This window comes from Archocentrus centrarchus, unplaced genomic scaffold (assembly GCF_007364275.1).
Source record: "Archocentrus centrarchus isolate MPI-CPG fArcCen1 unplaced genomic scaffold, fArcCen1 scaffold_50_ctg1, whole genome shotgun sequence".
Lineage (NCBI taxonomy): Eukaryota > Metazoa > Chordata > Actinopteri > Cichliformes > Cichlidae > Archocentrus > Archocentrus centrarchus.
In genome coordinates this window covers 2,039,899-2,067,300 of record NW_022060273.1, presented here as the reverse complement: position 1 = coordinate 2,067,300, position 27,402 = coordinate 2,039,899, and the positions used below count along the sequence as shown (strand labels likewise).

At 40.9% G+C, this 27,402-nt stretch overlaps 1 protein-coding gene across 1 annotated transcript in view; it reads right to left on the bottom strand.

The window, feature by feature from the left end:
* col13a1 (collagen, type XIII, alpha 1) overlaps nt 1-27,402 on the bottom strand; it is a 200,298-nt gene that overhangs the window by 168,656 nt on the left and 4,240 nt on the right. The window contains exon 2 of the mRNA XM_030725212.1: nt 19,867-19,936. Within this exon, the coding sequence (XP_030581072.1) occupies nt 19,867-19,936 (70 nt within the window). The remainder of the gene's footprint in view (nt 1-19,866; nt 19,937-27,402) is intronic.

Below are 27,402 nucleotides of genomic sequence, written 5' to 3'. Positions count from 1 at the left end.
GTAGTGTTTTTGTCCTGATGGAGACATGGCTTAACACCAATATGCCGGACTGTAGCTCCGAACTTGCTTTTCCGCTTGGCCAGAGACCAGCAGCTCACTGATAAAACCAGAGGAGGAGTCCTCTGCATATACATCAACAAAGGTTGGTGCATGAACTATTCAGTAGTGCGGAGACAGTGCTCTGACATGGTAGAACATTTAATAGTAAAATTCTGCCCTCACTACTGCAGGAACCCCCCCCACACACACACACACACACACACACGCTAACATGAATGTAGCCCTTAGGGAGATTCATGATAGCATCGGCTCACTTCAGAACAAACATCCAGAAGCGCTGTATGTGGTGGCAGGGGACTTTAACCATGCAAACCTGCAGGATACTCTCCCCATGTTCTACCAGCATGTGAACTTTGCCAAACAGGGTGAAAACACCTTAGACAAAGTGTTCACAAACATATGAGGAGCGTACAAAATGGCATCCTGCCCCCATCTTGGTGTCTCCGACCATATCTCCATCCTGCTAGCCCCTGCATACTGTCTAGTTTCAAGGAGCAGAAACACTGTAACAAAAACCATCTATGTGTTACCTGAGGGTGCAGTGTCTATGCTCCAGGACTGTTTTGAGACCAAAAACTGGCAGATATTCAGGTAGGCATCAACATCAGGGAGCAGTATGGACCTAGATGAGTACACAGCATCTGTCCTGGGCTACATCAGGATGTGCACGGAGGAGGTGACTACCTCTAAGACGATCACCATCAGGTGTAAACAGAAGCCCTGGCTTAATGCAGAGGTGCACTCCCTGCTGAGAACCCGTGACGCCGTGTTCAAGAACGACAATACAGCAACACTCAGAGCACCCAGGGAAAACCTGTCGGCAGGCATAAAGAGACCAAAGTCCACATATACTCTCAAGATCCAGGGCCATTTCAACATAAATGACCCATGCAGCATGTGGTAGGGCATCAGATGCATTACAGACTGGCCAAACCAACTTTATTTATATAGCACTTTAAAAACAGCAAGTGCTGAGCAAAGTGCTTAACATTAAAACACAATAAAATATGAAAGCATTAAAACATTAAACATAATTAGAATTGATAAATTAAAAAAAATGAGTAAAAGTCAATAAAAGTCAACTCTCAACAGTTGCCAATGAAAAAAGGTGGGTTTTAAGAAGTGACTTAAAAATGGACAGTGAAGAAGCCTGTCTAATATGCAGTGAGAGTGAATTCCACAGCCTAGGTGCTGCCACAGCAAAAGCTCTGTCCCCTCTGAGCTTTCGTTGTGTCCTCGGCACATCCAGGAGCAGCTGATCAGCGGACCTGAGCGACGGGAAGGGTGAGTGCACATGTCGGAGCTCAAAGAGGTAAGGGGGGTAAAGACCATTTAATGACTTAAAAGCAAATAAAATAATTTTAAAATGCACTCTAAAATGAACAGGGAGCCAGTGCCAGTGAGGCCAAAACAGGAGAAATATTGTTTTGGCCTCACTGCACTCTTTAAAAGATGAGCAGCTGCATTTTGCACCAGCTGAAGATGGGACAGGGATGACTGGGAAATCCCATAATAAAGAGAATTACAGTAATCCAGTTGTGATGTAATGAGCGCATGGATTACGATTTCAAAGTCCTGTTTTGAAAGGATCTGGTTGACTAATTGTCTGAGTTTAAAAAAGCTGGACTTCACCACTGCACTGATCTGCTTATCTAGGTTAAAAACACTGTCCATTCTGACACTCAGGTTAGAAACAGTAGGCTCTGTCTTCTTGTCATTAAAATGATGAAACTTTAGTGCCATCCAGGTTTTAACTTCATCAAGGCACTTAATCAAAGATTTTACAGAATAAGAGTCTTCTTGTTTTAAGGGGACTGTCATCAGCATAAAAATGGAAAGCACATTTGTGCTTTCTAAAAATGGACCCCCAGGGAAGAAGATAGAATAAAAATAGCAGTGGCCCAAGGATGGAACCCTGGGGTATCCCACACAGCAGAGGAGAACATGAAGACTTAAAACTATCAAGACTAACACAGAATGTTCTCTCAGCCAGGTAGGACCTCAACCAACTCAGGGCAGCACCATGAATGCCTGCACAATGCTCTAAACGAGAAAGTAAAATACTGTGATCCACTGTATCAAAGGCCACTGTTAAATCCAGTAAAACTAGGATAACATAATCCCCAGAGTCTGTAGCTAAAAGAATGTCATTAAAAACCTTTAATAGTACAAGAACAGGGACACACAATCTTCACTGTAACTGTGCAATACCCACATCTCTGTGCAATATTATATTATTCATACTGAACAATATCTATCACTCCTATATTGTGTAATATCCAGTATTCATTCACTAGTGCAATATTCATTCACCAAATGCAATATTCACCATCTTAATTATTATATGTATATGCTTATTTTTTTACAACATGTATATTTTTATACATGTATATCTCTTATTTTCTATATTTTTAATACATTTTATTTTCTGTATATATTTTAATACATTTTATTTTCTGTATATTTTATACATACTGTATTGTTTTCTGTATATTTTTAGATTATATTAGATTATTATATTTTTATTTATATATTTTTTTTATTTGCAAGTTTTTTTATTTGCAAGTTTTCCCACCTACAAAGAATGGAGAGGTCTTTAATTTTTATCATTGGTACACTTCAACTGTAAGAGACAGAATCTAAAATAAAAATCCAGAAAATCACATGGTATGATTTTTAAATAATTCATTTGCATTTTACTGCATGAAATAAGTATTTGATACAGTAGAGGAACAGAACTTAATATTTTGTACAGAAATCTTTGTTCAAATTACAATAGTTCTTGACCAAGTTTGTACACACTGCAGCAGGGATTTTGGCCCATTCCTCCATAAAGATCTTCTCCAGATCTTTCAGGTTTTGTGGCTGTCGCTGGGCAACATTGAGTTTCAGCTCCCTCCAAAGATTTTCTACTGGGTTCATGGCTGGAGACTCGCTAGGCCACTCTAGGACCTTGAAATGCTCCTTACGGAGCCATTCTTTGGTTGCCCTGGCTGTGTTTCGGGTCATTGTCGTGCTGGGAGACCCAGCCATAACACATCTTCAATGCTCTTACTGAGGGAAAAATCTTGTGATACATGACCCCATGCATCCTCCCTTCAATACAGTGCAGTCATCCTGTCCCCTTTGCAAAAAAAAGCACCCCCAAAGTTCTTCATCTTCCAAACACAGTGAGTGGAGTTGATACCAAAAAGTTCTATTTTGGTTTCATCTGACCACGTGACCTTCTCCCATGCCTCCTCGGGATCATCCAGATGGTCACTGGCAAATTTCAAATGAGCTTGGACATTTGCTGGCGTGAGCAGGGGTACCTTGCATTCCCTGCAGGATTTTAATCCATGAAGGAATAGTGTGTTACTAACGGTCATCTTTGTGGTCCCAGCTCTCTTCAGGTCATTGACCTAATTAGAGTGGTAGCTGGCTGCAGGGAGGGACTGCACCACCACAGCTGTAATAAAGAAAGCCCACCAACGCTTGTCCTTCCTGAGGAAGTTAACCCTTTAATGTCAAGTGATCATCGCTGAAGCGCTGGTTACCTGCCCTTACTAACCGCGAACAGCTGGTTAAGACGTAGTATATCGCCACCCAGTCGGCTGAACAAAGGAACTTTGATCAGCTGGCTTTTTAACCGTAACTCCATGACCGTTTGTCCTATCGGAAAAATGCAAATGTTTCCTGAAAGCTCAGAACTGGCACTTCACAACCATGTAGGGGTATTACAGAATTTGTTGCCAGAGGTCCGCAAACGGCGGCACTTTTGAACTACTGGAGTGGTGGCCTAGGGGAGAAGAAGAGGGTTCGACACTGAGAGGACCCTGGTTCAAATCCTCGGGCTGGCATCACTATGGGTCCCTGAGCAAGCCCACCCCCCCAGGTTGCTCCCCGGGCGCCCTTTGGCTGCCCCCTGCTCCATGCTGTGCTGTGTGTACTACATACTCCATGTGTGTGATGGGTTAAATGCAGAGAATGAATTTCACTGCATGTAAATGTATGTGACAAATAAAGCTCTTTCTTCTTTTCTTCTTCTTCTACATTGTGTGACAGCCGACACCTTCGCTATTATAGGGTTACATTGGGCAGACCTAAAGACAGACAGTGTAATCACTACCTGCCTTACTGTGTGGTATGCTGGATGAACGGTGGTGGGGAAGGAGAAGGAGGCACTGCAGAGAGTGGTTAAGTCTGCACAGAGAATCATCGGGTGCAGCTTACCACTGATCAAAGACACCTACACCACCAGATGCAGAGAATGAGCTACCTGCATTCTCCGTGACCACACCCACCCCGCACATGGACTTTTCACCCCTCTCCCATCTGGAAGCGCTTCATCCGGGTAAAAACATCTAGGCTGAAAAATAGCTTCTACCAAGATGTAGTCAGACTGCTGAACCATTCCACTCCCATAGACTGACTAGGCACCCCACACACTACACATATCAAACATCTCTGAAGATGATCCGAATGCACTGTTATACCAAACATATTTGCTTTTACAAGAACAGCTGTATAGGTTTTCTACAGGCTATTTTTGTTAATGTTTGTAGTTTTTATTTTATTTATTCACACCAGGTCTGACAGGCAGGAAAGAAAGGGTATAAGAAGAGAGATAGGGAGAGAAAGGAAAAAAAAGGGGGGGGAAAAGTGTAGAAAACAGAATAATAGGAGAGAGGTAGATAAACATACATACACAAATTCACATATACATGTACAGTGTATCACAAAAATGAGTACACGCCTCACATTTCTGCAGATAATTAAGGATATCTTTTCATGGGACAACACTGACAAAATGACACTTTGACACAATGAAAAGTAGTCTGTGTGCAGCTTATATAACAGTGTAAATTTATTCTTCCCTCAAAATAACTCAATATACAGATATTAATGTCTAAACCAGCGGCAACAAAAGTGAGTATACCCCTACAACTGTAAATGTCCAAATTGAGCACTGCTTGTCATTTCCCCTCCAAAATGTCATGTGACTCGTTAATGTTACTAGGTCTCAGGTGTGCACAGGGAGCAGGTGTGTTCAATTTTGTAGTACCTAAGATGTAAATAAAATTGAGGAGCAGGAAGCAGTGACTAGATAAGCAGGGCCACCTCAGCAGCTCCACCCACTAACCACTGTGTGACACACCTGTGATGTGAGCCATATGATGTAATTAAAAAGAAGGGGTGGGACATCATGCAGCAGAGCGAGCAGAGCCAAGGGAGGTGGCCATACTCACTGTGGCACAAGCCCCCCCACCCCCCCCAAAAAAAGACCCTACGTCTGTGTTGTTTGATTTAATGGGAGGAGGGGAAGGGGAAGGACATATATGACCAGGAGGTAGAAGACTACAGCTGGAGGGAGAGAGCCAGCTATTCTGAACATCTCTGCCAGGCATTCCCAGCATAGCTCACTATACATTTAAATGTGCCAGGTCTGTCCAGAATCCTCCCTCGCCACCTGATTCAACTCACCACCAGGTGGTGATCAGTTGACAGCTCAGCTCCTCTCTTCACCCAAATGTCCAGAACATACGGCTGCAGATCTAATGATATGATTACAAAATCAATCATCAACCTGTGACCTAGGGTGTCCTGGTGCCATGTGCACTTATGGACATCCTTATGTTCAAACATGGTGTTCGTTATGGAAAAACTGTGATTTGCACAGAAGTCCAATAACAGAACACCACTCGAGTTAAGATCAGACAGGCCATTCCTTCTAATCACACTCTTCCAGGTATCACTGTTGTTGCCCACGTGAGTGCTGAAGTCTCCCAGTGGGATGACAGTCACCAGATGGAGTATCCTCAAGCACCCCACCCAGCAACTCCAAGAAGGCTGGGTACTCTGTCATTCAGTGCATAAGCAAAAATAACAGTCAGAACCCATTCCCTGGCCTGAAGAAACAGGGAAGCAAATGACTCACCCACCGGTGAAAACTCCAATGTACAGGCAACTTCGGACATGAACAGAGTCCAGCCCCTCTCCAGGAGACTGGTTCCAGAGCCCAGGCAATGGGTATATCTAGCCAGTATGTCTCAACCTCACACACTAGCTCAGGCTTCTTCCCCACCAGAGAGGTGATGTTCCATGTTCTAACAGCCGGAAATCGGTCCACCAGGGTTGCCACCCTTGGCCAACGCCCAACACACGTTGCACCCTAACGCCAACATGAAAGTGCCAAATACTACTGTTCCTCTAATGGCCACTTGAGTCTTCCTCCAACATGCCCAAACACTTCCATATTAAAATACCCAAATTTTAGAGGACTCAAAAGCATGTTTATAACCTGACACAAAAAGAAATTTTTAGTGTAATCATCTGACAAATAATATAGCCTGTGACACAGAATGTGCACTTACAATCTATACAGTTTATGGATGCAGCTTATCAGTTTGCTAGTGTTATCTGGTTACTTATACACACACACACACACACACACACACACACACACACACACACACACACACACACCCCGAGGTGGCTTCCTAACAAAAACAAAAAAACAAAAAAAAGAGAATGCAGTGATTGAGCAGGATGGTGGCATAGTGGTTAGCACTGTTGCCTCACAATGAGAATGGCTGGGTTACAATCCACCTTGGCACTGCTGTAGCCAGCTGAAGTTCGAAAAAAGCTCTGGTTCTCAACTCCATTCCTAAAAATGATCAGAAGCATGATGCTGTTGGCAGGCTGCCCACATTTGTTAATATAAGAGCATGCTCCCTCTGGGTTTGCTAAATCACTCTGATACCTGCAGCATGCCTGGAATAAAGCAACCTTGGCTTCACAGACTGTATTATGCCAAGATGGGAGTGTGTGTCTGTGTATTTGTGTGATAGCTCACTCTCTTGACAACTTATATACAGCAATATATCAGTTTTGGCTTGGTGTTTCCTGTAAACAGCCATTATTAAAGAAATGTATCTTAATGACCTGCATTAGCTTTCCAGAGCTGATGTGGTGACACAGTAACACAGTGATTTCCTACATGGTGATAGGGTGTATAAAGAACTAGGTGTTGGTCCCAGCACAGTACGAGGTTCTATCTGATTCCACCAAGGAAATAACCCATTACCCTTTAAGCATGTAATTACTAGCACTGGACAAAAAAGGGGGGTTTCAGCTACAGGCTTACTTTGATTATTTAAAATGAGCTTAATAAAAAAAATTCTCAGTCCATATAATATTATATTGTGATATTCATCTGCTTGTATATTTTGAGTCAACAAATTACCTTAATATCAACTAGGAAATGTTCATTAGGGCTCATTTCTGATTGCTAATTTCTGCATAAAAATATCCAGAAGCTTTGAGACAATCGACTGTCTTACATTTAACATTAGTGTAGGCCAGGGATCCTCAACTCCAGGCCTCAAGGGCCAGTGTCCTGCAGCTTTTAGATGTGTACCTGATCCAACACACCTGAATCAAGTGGCTAAATTACCTTCTCAGTATGCAGTCATTCTCCAGAGCGCTGCTAATGACTTCTATATTTGACTCAGGTGTGTTGAAGCAGAGACACATCTAAAAGTTGCAGGACACTGGACCTCGAGGCCTGGAGTTGAGGATCCCTGGTGTAGGCCCTTGCCTGCTGCCATTTTTCTGTTTGCTTTGCTGTTACACTGTAAAATGCTGTGAAAGAATGACAAACTGATGTATATATTTCAACTAAGGAAAATAAGAACAAATATAAGCACTATTTAAAACAACATACATTTTTTAATTTTTAAGACAAATTGTGGAAAATTGGTACTTTTCTAGAAATTTCTAGTCTTACTGGCAGTTGTGGTTTCCCTGTTACTCACACATCAGTGGGCGGGATAATTTGGAATTCAGTGTCTTGCCCAAGAACACTCTAATGTGCAGACTTGAGAAGCTGGGGATTGAGCCACTAGTTTTTCCAAATGGTGGACAAATTGCTCTTCCTCCTAAGTCACAGCTAACCCAGAGTAGATAATACACTAGGTATGCTTTTTTAAGTAGTGGTTAAAAGGTTTAGTTGGTCTTATAGGTCGTGATGCAGCCCCTAATGTAAGCGGTTCTTGTTTTTAGATCAGTAAAGTTTCTGTGCTAATCTCAAACCAGTTTTCCTGGCCAGAGCTAGTTCTTTGGCTGTTGAAATAAGTAGAAATAGTTCAAAATTAGGAAATAACTGATGCTTGAACTGTCTTGATGGAAAGACTCAAGAACAGATTGTATTTAGAGGCTCAGGTCTTTTCCAAATATCTTGGTGCCAGATACCAGAGTGCATCTTCAGAGGTGCTTTAGGGTCCATGCCTTGGCAGACAATGAGTTAATGATAATGTATCATAAATAGAAATGAACTGGCATTTTTTTTGTTTAAAGTACTGTAAAATATCTTCCAAAAAGTTTCTTCAGAGATTCAGATGAAACAGATCATATTGTGGAGAATTTCTCAGACTAGATATGAAACCCCTGCTCATCAAGAGTGTTTGAAGCTCATCTGACTTTTTGAAGCAAAACATTAATTGCTATCATTACTCATGTTTCATTTATTATCTATTGTTATTACTTTTAATTTACTGTTAAACAAGGGCTTGTGCAAGCTGCTGCTGTTATGGTAGTAATTGTGTGAAATCACAAATGTCATACAGGAATTAACACAAAGCCACTTTATTCATGTTCACAAAAATGTGTGAACATGAATGAAGTGTGAAGTCACCAAGTGCAATTTGTTTGAAGCTGTGAACTTTCCACTCCTAGGTTTCAGATCTGTGCTAATTGCCAGTAAAAAAACACACACAAAAAACCCCCACATAATGTGAATGAGCATGCTGGATAAACACCAGAACAACCTACATTAATGTTAGTACTGAAATCTGTAAGCTCTAAGCGGTTTTGCTGTGGATTTCAGGACCATCTGGAAAACAACTTGGCTATTCATTGGAATAACATCTGACTATGAAAATGAAGCTGAGGTGCTTGTGTGTTTGGTGGTCTTCATTCAGTATAAACAAATGTTGTTTTGCACACATACTTGAGTATTTTATGGTCAGTTCCTTAGCTGCATGTTTATGAGGAAGTCTTTGGCTAAACCTTCCATTAATGTGCCAAAAATTTTGTTGACAGTAGAAAAAGATCTAACTGCTCCACAAATTGAGAATCAATCACCTCCATATTTCATGTGGCCTTCAGATTAGTTCAGGTACAGTGCATAGAGAGCTTCATGGAATGGGTTTCCATCATCGAGCAGCTGTATCCAACCCTTACGTCACAAAGCACAATGCAAAGTATCATATGCAGTAGTGTAAAGCACCACGCCACTGGAATGGTGAATCACAGTTCTCCATCTGGAAATCAGATGGGCTTATATGGGTTTGACGGTTGCCAGGAGAACGGTACTTGTCTGACTGCATTATGGCAAGTGTAAAGTTTGGTGGATTGAGGATTATGGTGTAGGGTTGTTTTTCAGGAGTTGGGCTCAGCCCCTTAGTTCCAGGAACTCTTAAGGTTTCAGCATACCAAGACATTTTACACAATTTTGTGCTCCCAACTTTGTGGGAACATTTTAGGAATAGGCCCTTCCTATTCCAACATGACTGTGCACCATTGCACAAAGCAAGGTCCGTGACGACATGGACAAGCCAGTTTTGTGTGGAAGAACTTGACGTGAATAAAATATGTGTTAAAGTGAAGTGCAAATCATTTACATTTTACACAGTGTCCCAACTTTTTTTGGAATTGGGTTTGTACATTGTTATAACACTCATAACATTGATACCTGTGACAACCTAACAACCTTTGATAAGTTTACCTTTGAGGTATTACAGCTACCATCTGCCTGGTGTTGGAACTAGAAGGCAGTACACATTCAAAGCACTAAAGACTGAATGGGTGAGTCCTGTTTAAGTACTTTGTTATGTGACATTTTACTAATTTCAATTCCTGATGCCACAGTGCCATATCTGGCTGTTAAATCACAAACCTTCAAGTTGATTTTCTGACCCAGAGATTTGCATTGCGGGTCCAACAGCATTTTTATAGAAGAGGGATGTATAAAATGCACTTATCAACAGAAGTAAGCTCATGGTACAGCAAGTATCTGTAAGTGTAGTTTAAGATTAACTAAATATTAACCTGCCAGCTGCGTGCCCAACCCCCAAAAAAGGAGGAGGGAGGTCCCAGCTGGGGTTTCCACAGCCAAAGGGCAAGAGCCCCAGAGAACCAGCAATGATGGGCAGCTGACCCTGCCAGAGGTCATTCATCCCTGCCCGACGCCAAGCAGACCACCTCCCTGGTGAGCAGCAACAACCAGTAGTGAGCAAACATGTCCCACAGGGGGTGAGGCACAGCAAGCCCCAGACCCAGGACCGGCCATACCTGCACACGCATGCACACACACACACACACACACACACACACACACACACACACACGCACACACACACACACACACACACACTGGGCTGGGTGCAGGAAACAGGGGTGTGGGAAGACCCGCCTGCTCCCCTGCCCACTCATCTGGATGGTGAAATGTTGGGTGCATGTGTTGGAATATGTGAGTGTATGAGGTGCAAAAAATGAGTATGTCTGTTTGAAAATTAGACAACTATTAAAATTGAGGGGACAGATGCATGATGAGCACCCGACTGCCGATCAGCAGTGCTCAGCCACACCTTCCCCCCCAAAACCCTCAATGTCTAAGGTGCAGATAAAATTGAGAGGCAGACAGCAGTGAAGTAGAGTGGGGCCACTTCAGTAGTCCCACTGCCCACCCTCTGGGGAACATGTCTGCCCCCCCGTTGCCCTACGTGTATAGTGACGTGTCATTAGCCGTTAGTTAAATTTTAACTATAAAGACTTGACATAAATGAAATATTAAGACTATATCATATTAATTTAACAAATAAAATTTGACCAACTGTAATATAGATAACTGAGGTTGACTATACATAACTGTTTGAAACCTGGACATAGACCTTTTAATGTTTATCCAACAGATTTTCTTAATGTTTGTCCAACAGATTTTTTTTTTTTCGTGCATATAACTGTCGACATCCTGTCTTAACCTCTGGTTGCCTCATTCCTGCAAGTATGGCTACACACTGGCAGCTGTGCTGTAAACTTATTAAAAGTGAAGGAAGGGGATCTGCCTTGCTCGCTTCCTGTCAGCACAGAGGTGACATTGGACTACTCCTTAAATAACAGTCTTGTGACCCCGAGAACCACCCCATCAGCTGCAGAGATCAGAAAATTGTTTTCAACGGCAACACAGTTTGTTTTTTTGTTTTTTTTAATCTGCAAATATAGCTACAGCAAAATCAAATTCATATAGGATTAAATTAAACAGCAAGATCCAGGGATTACCTGGATGACTGATATCATTTTACTTTATTCATGTAAAGTTAAACAGATCTTAAGCCTCTTACTACAAATCATAGGCTAGTGTCAGTTTATTCTAAACAAGATTCAAGACCAGTTAGAGTAGATATTGTTCCATTAAAGTTTCAGAATCCACCATTTCACAAAGCTCCAGTAGTTTCTATTTTGGAGAAAGAACTGCAAAGGTATTAACCAATTTATGACTAAAGGGCAGGCAGTTAAATAAAAAAAATAAAAAAAACAAGTTGGAGGGTTAGTTATACCACAAGGTTAGCAGTGGGCTTAATTTTGCATGATTAATCCCAAGAAGAACTGTTAGAATGTTTCCCTATTATTCCCATTGTTTTAACGTTGTGATAATTTTCATTCCATTGTGTCTATCTGGACATGGATACATTTTTGGTGGGGACAATGCATGATTGTCAGGACAGTGTTTATTTCTCTATAGCTCTTTTTCCACTGCATAAGCTTGGTGGAGGAGTCAGATGGTGAAACGTTTTTACAGGCAAACTAATCTGCTCTTTCAGACTTTTTGTTTCTATCCTCATGTAAGACCCACTTAAATCACAACATAAATCACAAGGTATGATACATTTCAATGAATGGACTAGTTCTTATATAGCACTTTTCTGCTCAGTCTGAGCACTCAAAGCACTTATACAGCATGTTATGAAGAGAAAGTAAGTTTTGTACTATTATTACCTCCACCAAGGAGGTTATGTTTTTGGTAGCATTTGCATACGTGTGTCATTCTGTCTGTAAACACAATAGTTCAAAAAGTTTTGAATTAATTCTGATTCAACTTTGTATGGTTGTAAGGTGGGGGGGTCATGCTCACAATCCATTAGAATATGCTTTACATCCACCTAGGGCTTCAAGGTCAGCTTAATGATTTATCAGTTGAAAACAAAAAAAAAACTTAAAACTTAAATGTAGTAACCATTATTATTACAAGTGTGCTATATATTGTCTAGGAATGGCACGATACCACTTTTTTATGTCCGATACCGATACCGATATTTTACATTTGGATATCGCCGATACCGATACAAATCTGATCTTTTTTGTATTATTATTTTAAAAAATTGTTTTTAAATGCCTGGATCAATTTTACACAAGTCAACAATCTCTCACACAACAAAATTGAAATCTTTTAGTTGTTTATCATACAAGACTAAGGACCAGGGGGCAGAGCTTTTCAGGCAGTGGCGCCAAAACTCTGGAACTGTTGACCACTCATCTCCATTTAGCTGACTCTGTGGCATCTTTTAAAAAACAGCTGAAACTTTTCTGTTTAACCAGACTTTATTTTTGTTATTTTTCTTTTAATATGGTAATGTTATATTTTAACATGGTGTTTTATCTTTTTTTTTTTTTTGATATTGTGTTTTCATTATTGTACAGCACTTTGTGACTTTTTGTCAGTGTAAAGCACTATATAAATAAACTTTACTTAACTTAAATACTTAAATAAACTTTATTTGGAGACATGCCTTATACACAGGTGCAATGAGCTACCCGAGGAATTCTGTCAACTACATGAAAAGTAAAGTAAAAGCTTCAGGGACGGGACTGCGTGATTACGCATGTGATTGCCAAAAAAAAAAAAAAAAAAAAATCAGACCAGGTCTCCACCACTGTGTTTCCAGCTGTGCTTTTAGCTGAGAAACTGGACACACTGCGCAGCATTTTTCTGTGAAGCGCAGACATTCCGTTTCTTTACCTGAAAAATTTGCAAATTTTCATCAGCTTCAAATATATTCATTTTTCCCGATGTTATTTTTGAAGAAAAATATAATTTTATATTTTATTTAATGTGTTGAGGAAAAACTTACTGTATTTTGGCCATTCAAATTCATATTGCTGATTAAAATTATTATTTTTAATCCAGTTCGGCCCACGACTCAGACTGTGTCTTCAGTTTTGGCCCGTCCTATGACTGAGTTTGACACCCCTGGATTAAAGTAATGGAGGTGACCAAATATAGATGGGATGCAGCAGCAGTACTGATAGGTTTTAGCTTTTGACTGACAGATTACAAGCACAATAGGCAGACGTCATGCATTTTGGATGACTGCTGGAACATCCATTAATCTTATCGTCTAGTTTCGTCTCATCAATGAAAACTCACTGACGCCTCGTCATCTTTTAGTCATCAAAGAGCAATGTTTATCTCGTCATTGTCTCGTTATCGTCATGAAAAAAAGGGTAGTCAACGAAATAATTTCGTCATCGTCATTGCTGTAGTACCATATTATATAATAAGCTCAAGTTATTCATGTCCAATTATTTACAAATCAATCCATTATCTGCTCCTATATAATGTGTGTGTAATCTTCTTGAAGTATGTTTAAAAAGAACAAAAAAACAAAATTAATATATACAAAATCCAGTACAATTCCCATAAATTCCCCTGAATTAGCTTCCATGGAAGAGGTTTGTGCTCTGTCTCAAACTGTCCTTGATACCACGCCCAAGGTTCTCCCAGTGCATTCACTGGAGTGTGAGAGTGTTTGTGTTATATATATATATATATATATATATATATATATATATATATATATATATATATATATTATATATATAAAATATATATATATATATTATACCCCAGTACTGAGTGCTCAGAGCAAAAAAAGTGCTATATAAATACCAATTCATTTACTTACTTACTTTATACACACACACACACACACACACACACACACACACACACACACACACACACACACACACACACACACACACACACACACACACACACAGAGCTTTCTTTGATCCCTGGCTGTGGACATCAGAGGTCTGTCAGCAGTCACACTGCTGGGAATATTCTGAGTGTTCTGAGATCCAATTGCCCTTGAGTTGCACCACCATTCTGGCAGCAGTTTTGGCACCAGAGGCCCTCAATCTGGAGTTTGTATCTTTGAGCAACAAAAAAGTCACATTGTTCCTTCATAGACTTGTCTTCATAGGTTGCCTTCCTGTCCTATCCAGTATGATATTTACATCTCGAGATCCCCCTAGAATTATCAGTAAATGTGTAAGAACTGAGACAATTTTGCTGGAAAAAGTTACATAGATATGCTTTAGTATGCAGTTTTTTTTTTTTTTGTTATTCCTCCACGAGTCCATATGTTACAAGTCAAGTTTCAGAAACTAGACTTTAATGTCATTTCAGTGAATATGGAAAAATTTTTATTTTTCAAACTGGCTACAGAGAGAAACAGAAAATGTGGGGAAAGAGAGTAAGGGAATGACTTGCAGCAAATGGCATGGCAAGTCCAAATCAGAGCTCAAGGTATTTGGGTCTACATGATATGTGACACACATGTAGCTTTTTGAAATGGGAAACTTGTTGCCTGCTGGGTGGATTTCTGTTGCACTTCATATAGCAATGCAGCAAAAATATCTTTGATGTAACAACTAACAACCAAAGCACTTCTACTACTCACTCAACTGAAGTGGGAAACATTTACTATCTAAACATAATAGTGGGTTTGAAGTTTTGGCATATACAGTTTACACTATAAATGTCCTGATATAATCAGTGTGTGTACACCGATTATGACCACTGACTGGTGGAATAGACAACACTGATTATCTCTTTAACATGGTTAGTGGGTGGGATATATTAGGGAGCAAGTGGACATTTTGTCCTGAGTGTTGATGTGTTAGAAGCAGGAAAAATGGGAAAACATAAGGCTTTGAGCAAATACACTGGTTCTTATATAGCTCTTTTCTGCTCTATGTTGAGCACTCAAAGCACTTACACAACATGCCTTAATCACACACATTCATACAAGCACTTCTTTCTAAGCTTAAGTGCTTAGAAGACTAATTTGATTTTAGTAGAAGGCAGAGGGGGCATGTGCAGAGACTTGAGCAATTTAAACAAGGGTCCAGTTTGGATTGTCAGCTGTCTCCAAAAACTGCAACATTTGTTAGGTGATCAGCAGTGGAGCAGAACTTTTTATTAAACCAGGAGGGAACACATTTGTGATTAAGAGTGTAATGAGCCAGCATAGACAGGCCTTTATTCAAAAGACAAGAATTTACATTCTGTGACACTCCCAACATTCCCAAACCTTGAGTAAGTGTTGTGATGCTCTTACATTAAATATACCTTATTAATACTTATATTTTTGGGAACACAGGCCTTGGTTAGATCGCTGACACAAAAGCGACAGGAAAGGTCCTTCAGTCCTTGATAAACTTTTACTCATGTATTTGCACAGCCACCTGTGTAACAGTGTATCCTTTATCCTGAACACACAACAATGACTTGATTTCATTCACAAATATAGAAACACAGGCAGTCACCGAGCTCTGTTTATGTGATAATGATGTAAACTTCCTTTGATCATTACTAAACAGACCTTTGCAAGCTTATTTCAAGCTGCAAAATGTATATTTACTTTTCCTGTAGAACAATATTAATGCATAACGATGTGGCATTTTTTCCTGAAAGAAATATAAATAAAAACAGCAATCTGTAATGACTCAATGGTCCCTGCTTTTTGAACTTTTGAACTCTTTATTCTGTTTCTTCAATTGAAGGACAGCTGTTTTTCTTCACAGTAAAACTTCACAGTAAAAACCTCTTTATGAGTAATTAAAATTTGCAAGGAAGGACTAGTGGTCGTATTGGTGTGTTCATGTTTCTTACCCAGTTAGATCTTATTTTTAAACATTGATCAAATGAATACCTTAAGGATAAGACTAACAGGAATTTGTCTCACTGGTTACTAATAGGGTCAACAAAAATCACTGATCAGCTACTGTCTAAATGTTTTTTGTTGTTGTTTTCATACCCTGAAAGAAATACCACAATGTTTATTTAAATAAATTATTAAATAATACCATATACACACACTGTGAGGAAAAAAAAAACTAACAGAGCAATAAGGCGCCTCCCTAATAAGTTCCTCATCCCATGGATGAACTAAACTGTCATGGACTGCAGCGATATTCCTTGAACTGCTTTGCAGCCTCAGTGAGCTACAGTATTTGGACACCAGCTCTGGACCTGCTTCATATTCTGGTTAGAGTGCCCCTCCAGCTCTCAGTGGATCTCCATAGCAGATCTTAGAACTATTGTCACCAGATGCAGTCCAAGAACATGGAGTAAGAGTTTCTCCTGCACTACAATGAGAGACTTGCTACACAAAAGGCCAAAAGATTTAAGGACTGGAGTAAGCTGGCTAGCAGTGCCTGAACTTTCAAACTAAGAGTGAGAGGACTTTCCTAAAGTCAAACAATCACATTGATGTCTTGGATAGATGAGAAAATTAATTGCATGATACATTTGGTGGCCAAGTAAATGGTAAATGGACTAGTATTTTATATAGTGTCTTTCTATTCAATTGAACATTCAAAGTGCTTTCTAGGTGTCAGAGTTCTGGCTCCCATTCACCCATTCATACAGTGCTTTTGTCTATGCCTAAGCATTTTCTAATTCACACACACTCACACTCCGATGGAACATCGAGGACAACTTGGGGTTCAGTATCTTGCCCAAGGATACTTTGGTATCTGGACCAGAGGAATTAGAGATCAACCCACGACCTTCTGTTTGGTAGATGACTCGTGATTTTACTGTGATTTATTTATTTATTTATGTTTTTTTATCTTTTTTTGGGGGGGTGGGGGGTGGGGGGGTCACTTGTACCCTTTGAGTGAAGGTTCACTACAAATCAATATAAAGTTGTTGTTAGTGATCATCTTTATGCTGTGATGAAACATTTCTGCCTAAAGAGAGTAGTCTCTATCCTGACATGAGAGACCCGACACTCTTTGAGATCATTAAGCCTATTTTATGGTCACCATGTTGTTTGTGTCATGTACCAACTATGAGATCACCATAGCCCTAGTCACCATCTATATAGGTGCTGGAGGTGTGCCAGTTACAGAAATGGGGAGGCGTTCAACCAGCTGAAACAATACCAAAGTGTCTCACCTCTCACCGCCAGTGGTTATTTTGTCCATCATTGTTTGAAGTCACTGAATATCATTGATTTTCTGTGGTCTCTGGTGACCAAATCACTGCAACTTGCTTTCTGTCTGGATGCCCCCTTAGACACCACCATTATTAAACCCCATGAGGAAATACAGCATGTTTTGGAAGTACTTTTAATGTTATAATAATGAGTATATTAAAAGTGAGTAAAACATATTAGTATGTCAGTGTCAGACTACTCCATGTGTATGCCTGAAACAACTCATTAGCTTTACTGAAAAATAACTGTCCCACAAAACCAAACCCTCATAAGACCATGTGGTGATTATGTATAATTAAAAATACACAGATTATGAGGCCCTTTTAGCCATTAGCAATGTGTCTAATGATTCATCTCCATCCACTTAAAACAGCATGCATGCTGCACACATTTTTAGACTGATATTATTGATCTATTTCATTGTCATGTTAAACATGTTTGAAAGACAGCAGACTCTGTGGCAGCTTTTAGGCCTGAAATGGCTCACATTCAGCTGCTCTACTTTTAGCAACCTTCAAAGTTCAGTTTAACAGCCTGCTCACAAACATGTCAGCTCAGAATATAACTGAATGCCCTTCAAGTGAAATGCACAAACCCATGACACATGCACACACATATAGTTTTAAGAACTATGTTGTCTACACAGTCATCTATACACACATATTTTCATCTTAACTTTTATCAAAAAAAGGAACCATCTTAATCATTTTACCTTGGAAAAAGGATATCAATTCATCAAATTCAAAAGTTTTAATTTTATGTATAGCATGGATTTGCTCAGGAAATTTAATTTTATTTATAAATTATATATGTTATTCATAATGTTGTCAGTCCTTATGCCCCACCATTAGAATATATCAAAACATTTTTGGTGTTAATAATTACATTCAAATTTCCTGAGTGTTAATCATCAAACCATTTTCCTTATCTTTATTAATTCAATGTCTGTATCTTGGATTAAACAACAAGAGCTGTGTCTGCAGTGTTTTCATCTAGGTGTAAGAGTTCTGCCTCTCAGGGACCCTGCCCTGAAAATAATCAAAACCATGGCAGCCATTTGGATATAGCGGATATGCAGTTGATCCTGACTGGCAGGCACCAGGTGGACACCGGGAGGGTGCTCTGTAGCCATGTGTACATGAATATATCACAAAATTCAGTGCAGCACAAAAGCCAGGGCAATTCCTCCTGATCTGGTCACAGCTACAAATGGTTTAAAAGCTGACTACAGTTAGGTCAACAGGTTTTTGGACAATGATATTTTGTTTACATTTAGTGATATAAATGGAATTATTAAAAACACCTTTCAGTGTAGTTTTAACAAAAGAGGAACTTCAGAACCATTGCAGAGCTTTTGTAATCAACCGGTTTACCACACATCCACTTATTTTAAACCATCATATCACCAAACTGCCAACTATCCCTGAGTTGTCTGGGTATGTGAAAGCACACAATTATAGGAATCTTTCCCAACTTGACATATGTTCCCTATGACATAAAGTAAAGAGTCAACATATGTACATGCAGACACACCCCTTGTTTAACATATGAATAAATGACTACTTTAGGGTGCTGCAGCAGGGAAACAGCTCTCATTAGACACTGAAGGGGATACTCAGACAATCTCAGGTATGTAACGGCCTCTGTTCAGCTTCCTGTTAGCAAACATCTAATAGATTTTAGGTCACTAACCAAGTATGACAAAGGCAAAGAAGAAAAAAAAAATTAGACCCTTGGTATTTTTTACTAAAGTCCTTTCTATTTCTATCCAAAAGTGCTTTAATGATGCGGCATCATTAAAGCATCATGACATAATGTAACACAGAGCTACCAACCAAGCTCCGAATATACCTCACCTCGAATTTAAGAAACCCACATTCTTTTGCATTTTTTGCCTGTTGTTGCTTTAAGTGCTAGGTGCTTCCTGTGTGGATGCCACATAGGATGCTTTACCTGATGTGTAAAGCAGAAGAGCAGAGTTCCAGGTGGACAACAAGTCATTGTACCACAGTAGAACACACCAGATTTGACTGTTCACTTAAAACCAAGGCCTGAAAATCCACATTTTCAGAAAATAAAGTATCTCTAGTCATACAAGGGCTAATCACTCTCCAAAGTACTAACCTTGTAACTTTGACAGCAGGCAATTTTTAAAACCCTTTAAAAAATAAGTGCCCCTTTTTATATAATTTATTTTAAGTGCCCCACAAATAAAAGTGCATAAAAGGTAGAATAGAATGCCAGTCTGTCCGAGTTGTATCTCAGTTGGGATATGTGGCAATATCAAAACAACTGATAGTGATGATATGTATGAAGCTGCAGTACAATTGCAGCTGTTTCTTGTGTTGAATAATTGTGACTTGGCAGAAAGGGAGAAACCTGATGGATTTGACTTAATTCTTTGTGAATTAAGTCAAATCCATCATAATGGGAGAAGCCAATAAATGGTTGAATTAGTGGATAGTGACGGACATACCTGGGGGACACAGGCAGCTATGGGAAACTTCCCTCACGTCCCTTGTTTTCGGTAGTCGCGCCGCAAGCTTCTGCATGAGACAAAACAGAAGAACATTAAAATGAACCTACATTTTTACATCACGGTGTATATGTATATACAGTTTTACATAATGTTGCACATACATTTTTACATCCTAATAGACTTGCTACTTATAAATGTCATAAAAAAAAATATATAGGACAATGAATTTTATATAGGACATGAGTTTTTTTTTTGTAGTCATTTTCTTTATTGAAATTTTTCCAGTATTACAAAAGAGGAAAGACAAAGAGAAAAAGGAGAAAAAAAAAACAAAAACAAGGAACAATGAAAAGATATGTGGAACCAGACATATTGTAAATAATCATCAAGGCCTTTGATGTGTCCACAGGTAAGTATTCAGAAAAAACAGGCATATAAGGCACTACCAACCCCTCTCCCACCCCCGTAGCATGAGAGGGATTCTTAAACTTATGGAACATGTATAAAATTTGTTAACCTGAGAGAAATAACGCAGGGACATACATATACTACTAATACTCGATTGTTAAAATAATCAATAGTTGCAGCCCTAATGAAATTTGCAACATACCATAAGCCAATAAATCACCTTCTCACATAGAAGCAACAGGATTCAGGTGATAGAGCGACTGTTGTAAGTAAAGTGCTTTACACTGACAAAAAGCCACAAAGTGCTGTACAATAATTAAAACAATATCAAAAACAGATAAAACACCATGTTAAAACATAGCATTACCATATTAAAAGAAAAAGAATAAAAATAACATCAACAGAAAGTCTGGTTAAACAGAAAAGTTTTCAGCTGCTTTTTAAAAGATGCCACAGAGTCAGCTAAATGGAGATGGAGTGATCAACAGTTCCAGAGCTTTGGTGCCACTGCCTGAAAATCTCTGCCCCCCCTGGTCCTTAGTCTTGTATGTGGGACAACTAAAAGATTTCAATTTTGTTGTGTGAGAAACTGTTGACTTGCATAAAGGCATTTAAAAACAATTTTTAAAAATAATAATACAAAAAAGATCAGATTTGTATCGATATCGGCAATAGCCAAATGTAAAATCTCGGTACTGGTATCGGACATAAAAAAGTGGTATCGTGCCATCCATACTTATAACCCAACACCTTGCCAAATTGTTGAAAAATTTCCAGTATCGAGGGGAGTGAAAGGATGGGGTTGAAAATATATAAGAGAAGATCATCTGCATACAGGGAAAGTTTATGAACAGAGTTGGATTGTGTGATCCCCTCAACTACACCTGGCCAGTGGTTCTATTGCCAGATTAGACAATAAGTGTGAAAGAGAGCACCTGTGATGAGTTACGCACCGGAGAGGGAAAGGGGTTGAAAGAGTTCCATTGGTTAGAACTGATGCCATTGAAGTTAAATACAAAAGATTGATCCAGGAAATGGACCTGGGGCAGAAACCAAATTTCTGAAGGATATAAAACAAATATTTCCATTCAACTCTATGGAAGGCCTTCTCTTTGTCGAGAGACAACATAACCTCGGGAGAGTCAGATGGATAACAGTAAAGAACATTGATCAACCGTCTTGTGTTGAAGAAGGAGTGCCTCCCCTCCATAAAGCCAGTCTGGTCCTGGGCTATTAAGTCAGGCAGAGCACACTGGAGGCAAGAACCTTAGCCAGAATCTTAAAATCCACATTGAGCAATGATATCAGCCTATAACTCTCACAAATGGTGGGATCTTTATCTTTTTTAAGCAAGTGTGAAATGGTGGCGTTGGACATAGATGGGGGCAGTGAGCCCACAATAAGAAATTCATTATACACCCTGACCAGCACTGGGGAGAGAAGAGAATTCTTCTTAAAATTCTGTTTTACGAAATAGGAAAAAGGTGAGCCCATCTCCCCAAAAAAGGCAGGTAAGACCTGCAGAAATGTCAAATATGTCAAAGATAGTTAGATCTGACTGGTTTAAAATGGATGATTCGGAAGCATATAGGTTTGTAAAGTGTTCACTAAAAGTCTGGTTAATCAGAATGGGATCTGTGCCCCCTTGGGTGCGCCACTGTATGGGGTGGGTTGGCCCACGTCGGGATGTCTTGCTGGCATTGCTGGCCCCTCCCTGTGGGGGTGCGGGGCGCTCAGGTGAGGGAGCAGCAGTTTCCCACATGGGGCCGGTTGGTTCTGGACTAAGGACCACTGTGTGTATGTGTTTGTGTGTGCGTGTATGTGTGTGTGTGTGTGTGGATGAGAGTGAGAGTGTGATGTTTATTGTAATTGTGTGTGTGGGTGTGATATTTGTTGTCTTTTGTATGCCTGTGGGGTGTGTGTTTGCAGTGTGGGTGGTGGGTGCCGGCCTGGAGTACGACGGTGTCCTGGGGGTGTGGCCACTCAGGCCCTGGACCTGCCTTCCCTGGACTGCGGTTGGGTGTAGGGAACTGGGGTGTCTAGTGAGCTAGTAGTCCTCTACCTCCCGGTCATATTTATCCTGACCCTTCCCCTCCTCCCACTCAGTTAAACATCATATTACACACACATAGGTTTTTGGGGGAGGGGGGCTCGTGCTCCAGTGAGTATGGCCACCTCCTCGGCTCTGCTCGCTGTGTTGCTTGATGTCCCACTCCTGCTTTTTAATTGAATCAGTCAGTTCACAACACATCATAGTACATATAGGGCCTTGGGGGGGTAGGTGTGTCACACAATGGTTAATGGGTGGCGCTGCTGAGGTGGCGCCACTTGGCTGCTCACTGCTGCCTGCTCCTCAATTTTATTTACATTTTAGACACTGAGGGCCATGGGGGGCCAGTGTGGATGGGCGCTGTTATTCAGTGCTCATATTACATCTGTCCCTCCAATTTTAATAGCACCATAGCTTTCACACAGTCATTCTTCTCATTACATACACTCACATCACCCCCCCCCCCCCCCCCCCACACACACACACACACACACACACATTGGGTGGGAGGAGAGGGTGGGCGGGACTTCTCAAACCCCAGTTTCTTGCACCCTGCCTGGGGTGGGGACTGGCTAGTTTTTCGGGGCTGGGTTGGCTGCTTCCCTGGGTTGCCGCTGGCTCTGTGCTGGCACCCGCTCTCACACACTAGGGGTCCATGTATGGAATCCGTGTGTGTGTGTGCATGCATGTGTGCATGTATGTGTGCCTGCATGTGTGCGTGTGGGTGTGCGCGCATGTGTGCGTGCATGTGTGCGTGTGTGGACAGCTGGGCCTTGGTCTGTGGCTTGCTGAGCCTTGGCACCTGTGGGACACAGTTGTGGTGGGGCGGGAGTTACCCCTCCCTACCGCTCCACGCTGCTCCCCACTGATTGTCACTGCCACCCCTGGGGTGTGGGTGCCCGTGTGTCCCGGGGTATGTGGCCGGATGTCTTGGCGTGGTTTCTCACCTGCTCCCTTGGCGGCTGTGGCCTGGGGGTGGCTTGGGCCTCCTTGCGTTGGGGGGGTGCTCTGCTGGGTGTTGGGCGGTTCTTGGGCGCTTGGGGCCTCGGGGCCTGCATGCTCGGCTCGTGCTGGGGGTACCGGCCTGCAGGGGGGTGGGCTGCTCATTGCCTCTGGTTCTCTGGACTCTTGCCCTTTGGCTGTGGGGGCTCCGTCTAGGGTCTCCCTCCTTCCTCTGCTGGGGTGTGCACTCGGTTGCCATCAGGATGTGTGGCCTCAGGTCTTCTGAGCTCCTAGAGGGCTGTGGATGGCCTGGGTCCCCTGGGTCCTTTCCTATTTGCCTCTGGATCGCAGGGGGCATGGTTGCAGTTCTTACCCTCATTGAGTACATTCCATGACAGAGGCGCATACACACATTACTGCAAACAGCAAAATTGTGTGTATGTGTGTATATGTATATGCATTTGTGTAGACGTGAATGTGTGTATGTGTGTATATCTTTGAGTATTTTTCTTTCCTTTCTCCCCATTGTCCCCCCCCCCCCATTTTTTCCCCCCTCTTATCTATCCCTTTCCTTATTGCCTGTCAGGCCTGGCATAAATAACTAAATAAAAAATAAAAATACAAATATTAACAAGAATAGCCTATAGAAAACTTATAGAGCTGTTCTTGTAAAAGCAAATATGTTTGGTACATCATTGCATTCGGATCATCGTTTCGATTGCGAAAACAGCCAGACATGACAGGCTTTAAAAAAAAATAAAATAAAATAAAATAATGGGATCAGCAACTATGTAACCAGAAGGGACTTTGATTTTTGGAATTAGCCTTGAGGCACAGTCACATCTGGCCTGGTGAGCCAAAAGTTTCCCAGCTTTGTCACCCTGCTCATAGGAACGCAGCCTGGACTGTCTCAGTTGTAATTCGATTTTACGTGTCATAAGAAGCTTGTATTCTGAGTGAAGCTGAAGATGTTTATTATATAGTGTGGAGAAGGCATTGGCAGCAAAGGCTGCATCCACACTGCGTAATTCTTCTGTAATCTCAGATAGTCTCAGCCTCTCTGTCCTCCTGGAATAAGAGATGAATGAGATTATATTACTCTGGATAAAAGCTTTTAAAGCCTCCCATACAGAATGGATCCCCACCTCTGGGGAATCATTAAGGGAAAAATAAAGCTCAATTTGGGATTACGTAAGTTTTTTGAAGTCGTCATCTGACAACATGTAAGAGCAAAACTTCTATTGTCTCAAAAATGTTGCACTTTTACTCGTGCAACATTCTTGGGCTCAGATTAAAATTTGTGGTCCTTAAATCTTGTGTTTAGAAATGACTTAATTTATTGTTTGCCACATGGCCTGTGTGAATACTTTTTCATATCTCTCAAGGTATCAAAGTGTGATAGTTCACCCATTCAGTCAACAAAAGCCTGACTGTCTTTTGACCCTGACCAAAATCAAAACCATCCAAGTACATTCTCTACATCACAGTGTTACGTCTGTAAGGGTATTGTGTGTGGGTGTGTCTGTTATATGCTAATTTGTCTGTGCAGGTGCTCGGGTTCGATTGGTGCGGTGTGCTCCCGCCTGCTGACGGTTGGCTGCGATAGAGGGACACGCCCTACTTAGGAGGCTGGAGGGACCACGCGGACCCGAGAGCATCATTTGTGTCCCCAAGCGTTCAACCAGCCACCATACTAAACATATGTTCTGTTCCAGAGTGGGTAGGGGTGAGCCGCCAGTTTGTTTCTTCAGTTTTCTCCTGTGTTGTTATAGGTAGGGAGGTAAGCAAGTGTCATTTGTTTTGTTTCTTTTTGGTTTAGGTTAGACGCCGGATCACGGTAGTTTTTAGTTCCCGTTTTGTTTATTGTTTTGGCCTGGGCTCACCCTGATGTGAATCGCTCTGTGTATCTGTCTGTGAACCAATAAAGCTTTGTGTATATATATTTGCATAGACGGTTGTTGTGTGGCTGCTTGGGTCTTGGGGGGCGAATGGTGTTCTCAGTCATGTTGCGCTCCGGGCCCCTAGACGGGTTCAGTCTCACTGGTGTTGCTTACTAAGCAGAGGAATTCTATGTAGTGCATTTGGTGCATCCACTTTACAGTAGTCATCCACCCTTTATCTTGTGAATAGTCAAATGTATTGCATGAACATAACTAAAGCTGCTATATAAAGGTTAAAGCTTTCTTGACCTTGCATGTAAAGATAAGTTTAAATCCTGCTTATTTGAAACTCTTGATTTCTAGCCAATCACTGGTCAAACAGGGCAGGATGTTAGTTAGATTGGCTGTTCTGAAAAATAGCTGAAATTGTTGGACAAAATGATTGGGGAGAAGTCAAATGTCAATAAAACTGTAACAACAACTAAAAAAAAAGTGTGTCCTGCAGGCATTCTATGAGTGTTTTATTCCTTAAGTACAGAGTTAGCCATGAAACACAAAAAAGTCTAAGACTGCCCTGAAAAAAAAAAAGGATTCCAAACTTAAGCACTCTCATCCTTCAAAACTCTCATGTGGAAGCAATTGTAAGACTGCACTCTCAGGCACAAAATTCTCTTAGTCCACTTTATATTATTCATGAATACTTCCAGGAATTTATTTGGTTGATATTGGCAGACCCCACTTGCAACTGGAGAAATCTTTAGCAGGTTTAAGAGAGCAATGCAGCCACTCGGCTCTGAACATTTTGGTAGGGCTGAAGCAACAAAATGGAAAACACAGTTTCTAAGCTAGAAAATGAAGATAATGCAGAGTGGAGAATCAGTTCATCTATAGCAGTCAGCTCTGACCATATCAAAGGTCATAAAAGCAGGAGAGTCAGAGGAAGACAAATATAAGCACCACATTTCAAGGACTGCTACTCCCTTTAAATGTACTCCTCTCATAAATATTCTCCTACAGTCTACTGGATCTTAATTACAGTCTGGTTGATAAATATTTGGACAAATTTTCTGTAATCTTGCCTCTGTACACCACAATAGCAGATTTTAAGATAATAGAGTTGTCACTGAAGTGTAGAATTTCAGCTTTAGTCCAACAGGCTTAACAAAACTGTTGCATTAATGGCTTAGTAATTGTAGCCATTTTACAGAGAATTAGTTTTCACTCCCTTTACATGGATTTTGGATATCAACTTCATGTGTCTTTATGCTTATTTTTATATTTTTATTCTTTGACTCTACCAGAGGAGCTTTGCACAATTTACAGTACAAACTAATGTTTATTTGTTCTATGCTGAGCTTTTCTGCAACCCCCATTCACTGTTTGAAACATGCTGTTTTAGCTCCCTTTTTGCTCCCTTAAAGCCAATTTTCTTCTGATTGGCTGCCACTCAGATACAAAAGATTTGAACAGCATGCACCCCAAATTTGACTGGAATAACAATAAGGGCCATGTCTCCTGGAACAGGCCACATTTTCCATTACAGGGGAAACTGGTCATCACTGAAGGAGGCAGGGTGGCTGATTCTGGACAGTGTTGGGTGAAAGTACCACAGATGTCTTTCTCTTGTTCTCTCTCTCTCTCTCTCTCTCTCCCTCTCGCTCTCTCTCTCTCGCTCTCTCTCTCGCTCTCTCTCGCTCTCTCTCGCTCTCTCTCGCTCTCTCTCTCTTTACAGAAGGCCACATCTGTGCTTATGTCCCATTAATAATGACTATTTATACACACAGTGGTAAACAAAGAGACAACCTGCATCACCCCAGGCCCGTCTGGAAAGAGCTTCTCCTCACTGGGCCCCCCTGGAGGTACAGGCACTGAAACAGAATCTTTGAATGTTTTGTTGTTGTTGTTTTGTTTTTTGTTTTAAATCATATGTGAGGAAGGACAACTCCTATACTGAACTGTCATTGCATAGTTAAGTTAATTACTGTCCTTTCATTGAGATTCAACCTTATTTGACAGCTCATCACTGACATGACCTTGAGTTATGAGTCATCAAAAGAGATATGTGTATCATCAAAAGATATTAAGGAGCTGAGGTTGGGATATGGTTAGCCTAAGGGCTGCAACCAGGGGGGACATCCACCCCACCCCCACACCCCCCAAAAAAGAAAAAAGGTTTAGGGTAAGTTCATTTCTGATAGTTTCTCATCCTAATGTTGTTAAGCAAGTAACACTGTTTGCAGCTTCCTGGAATCC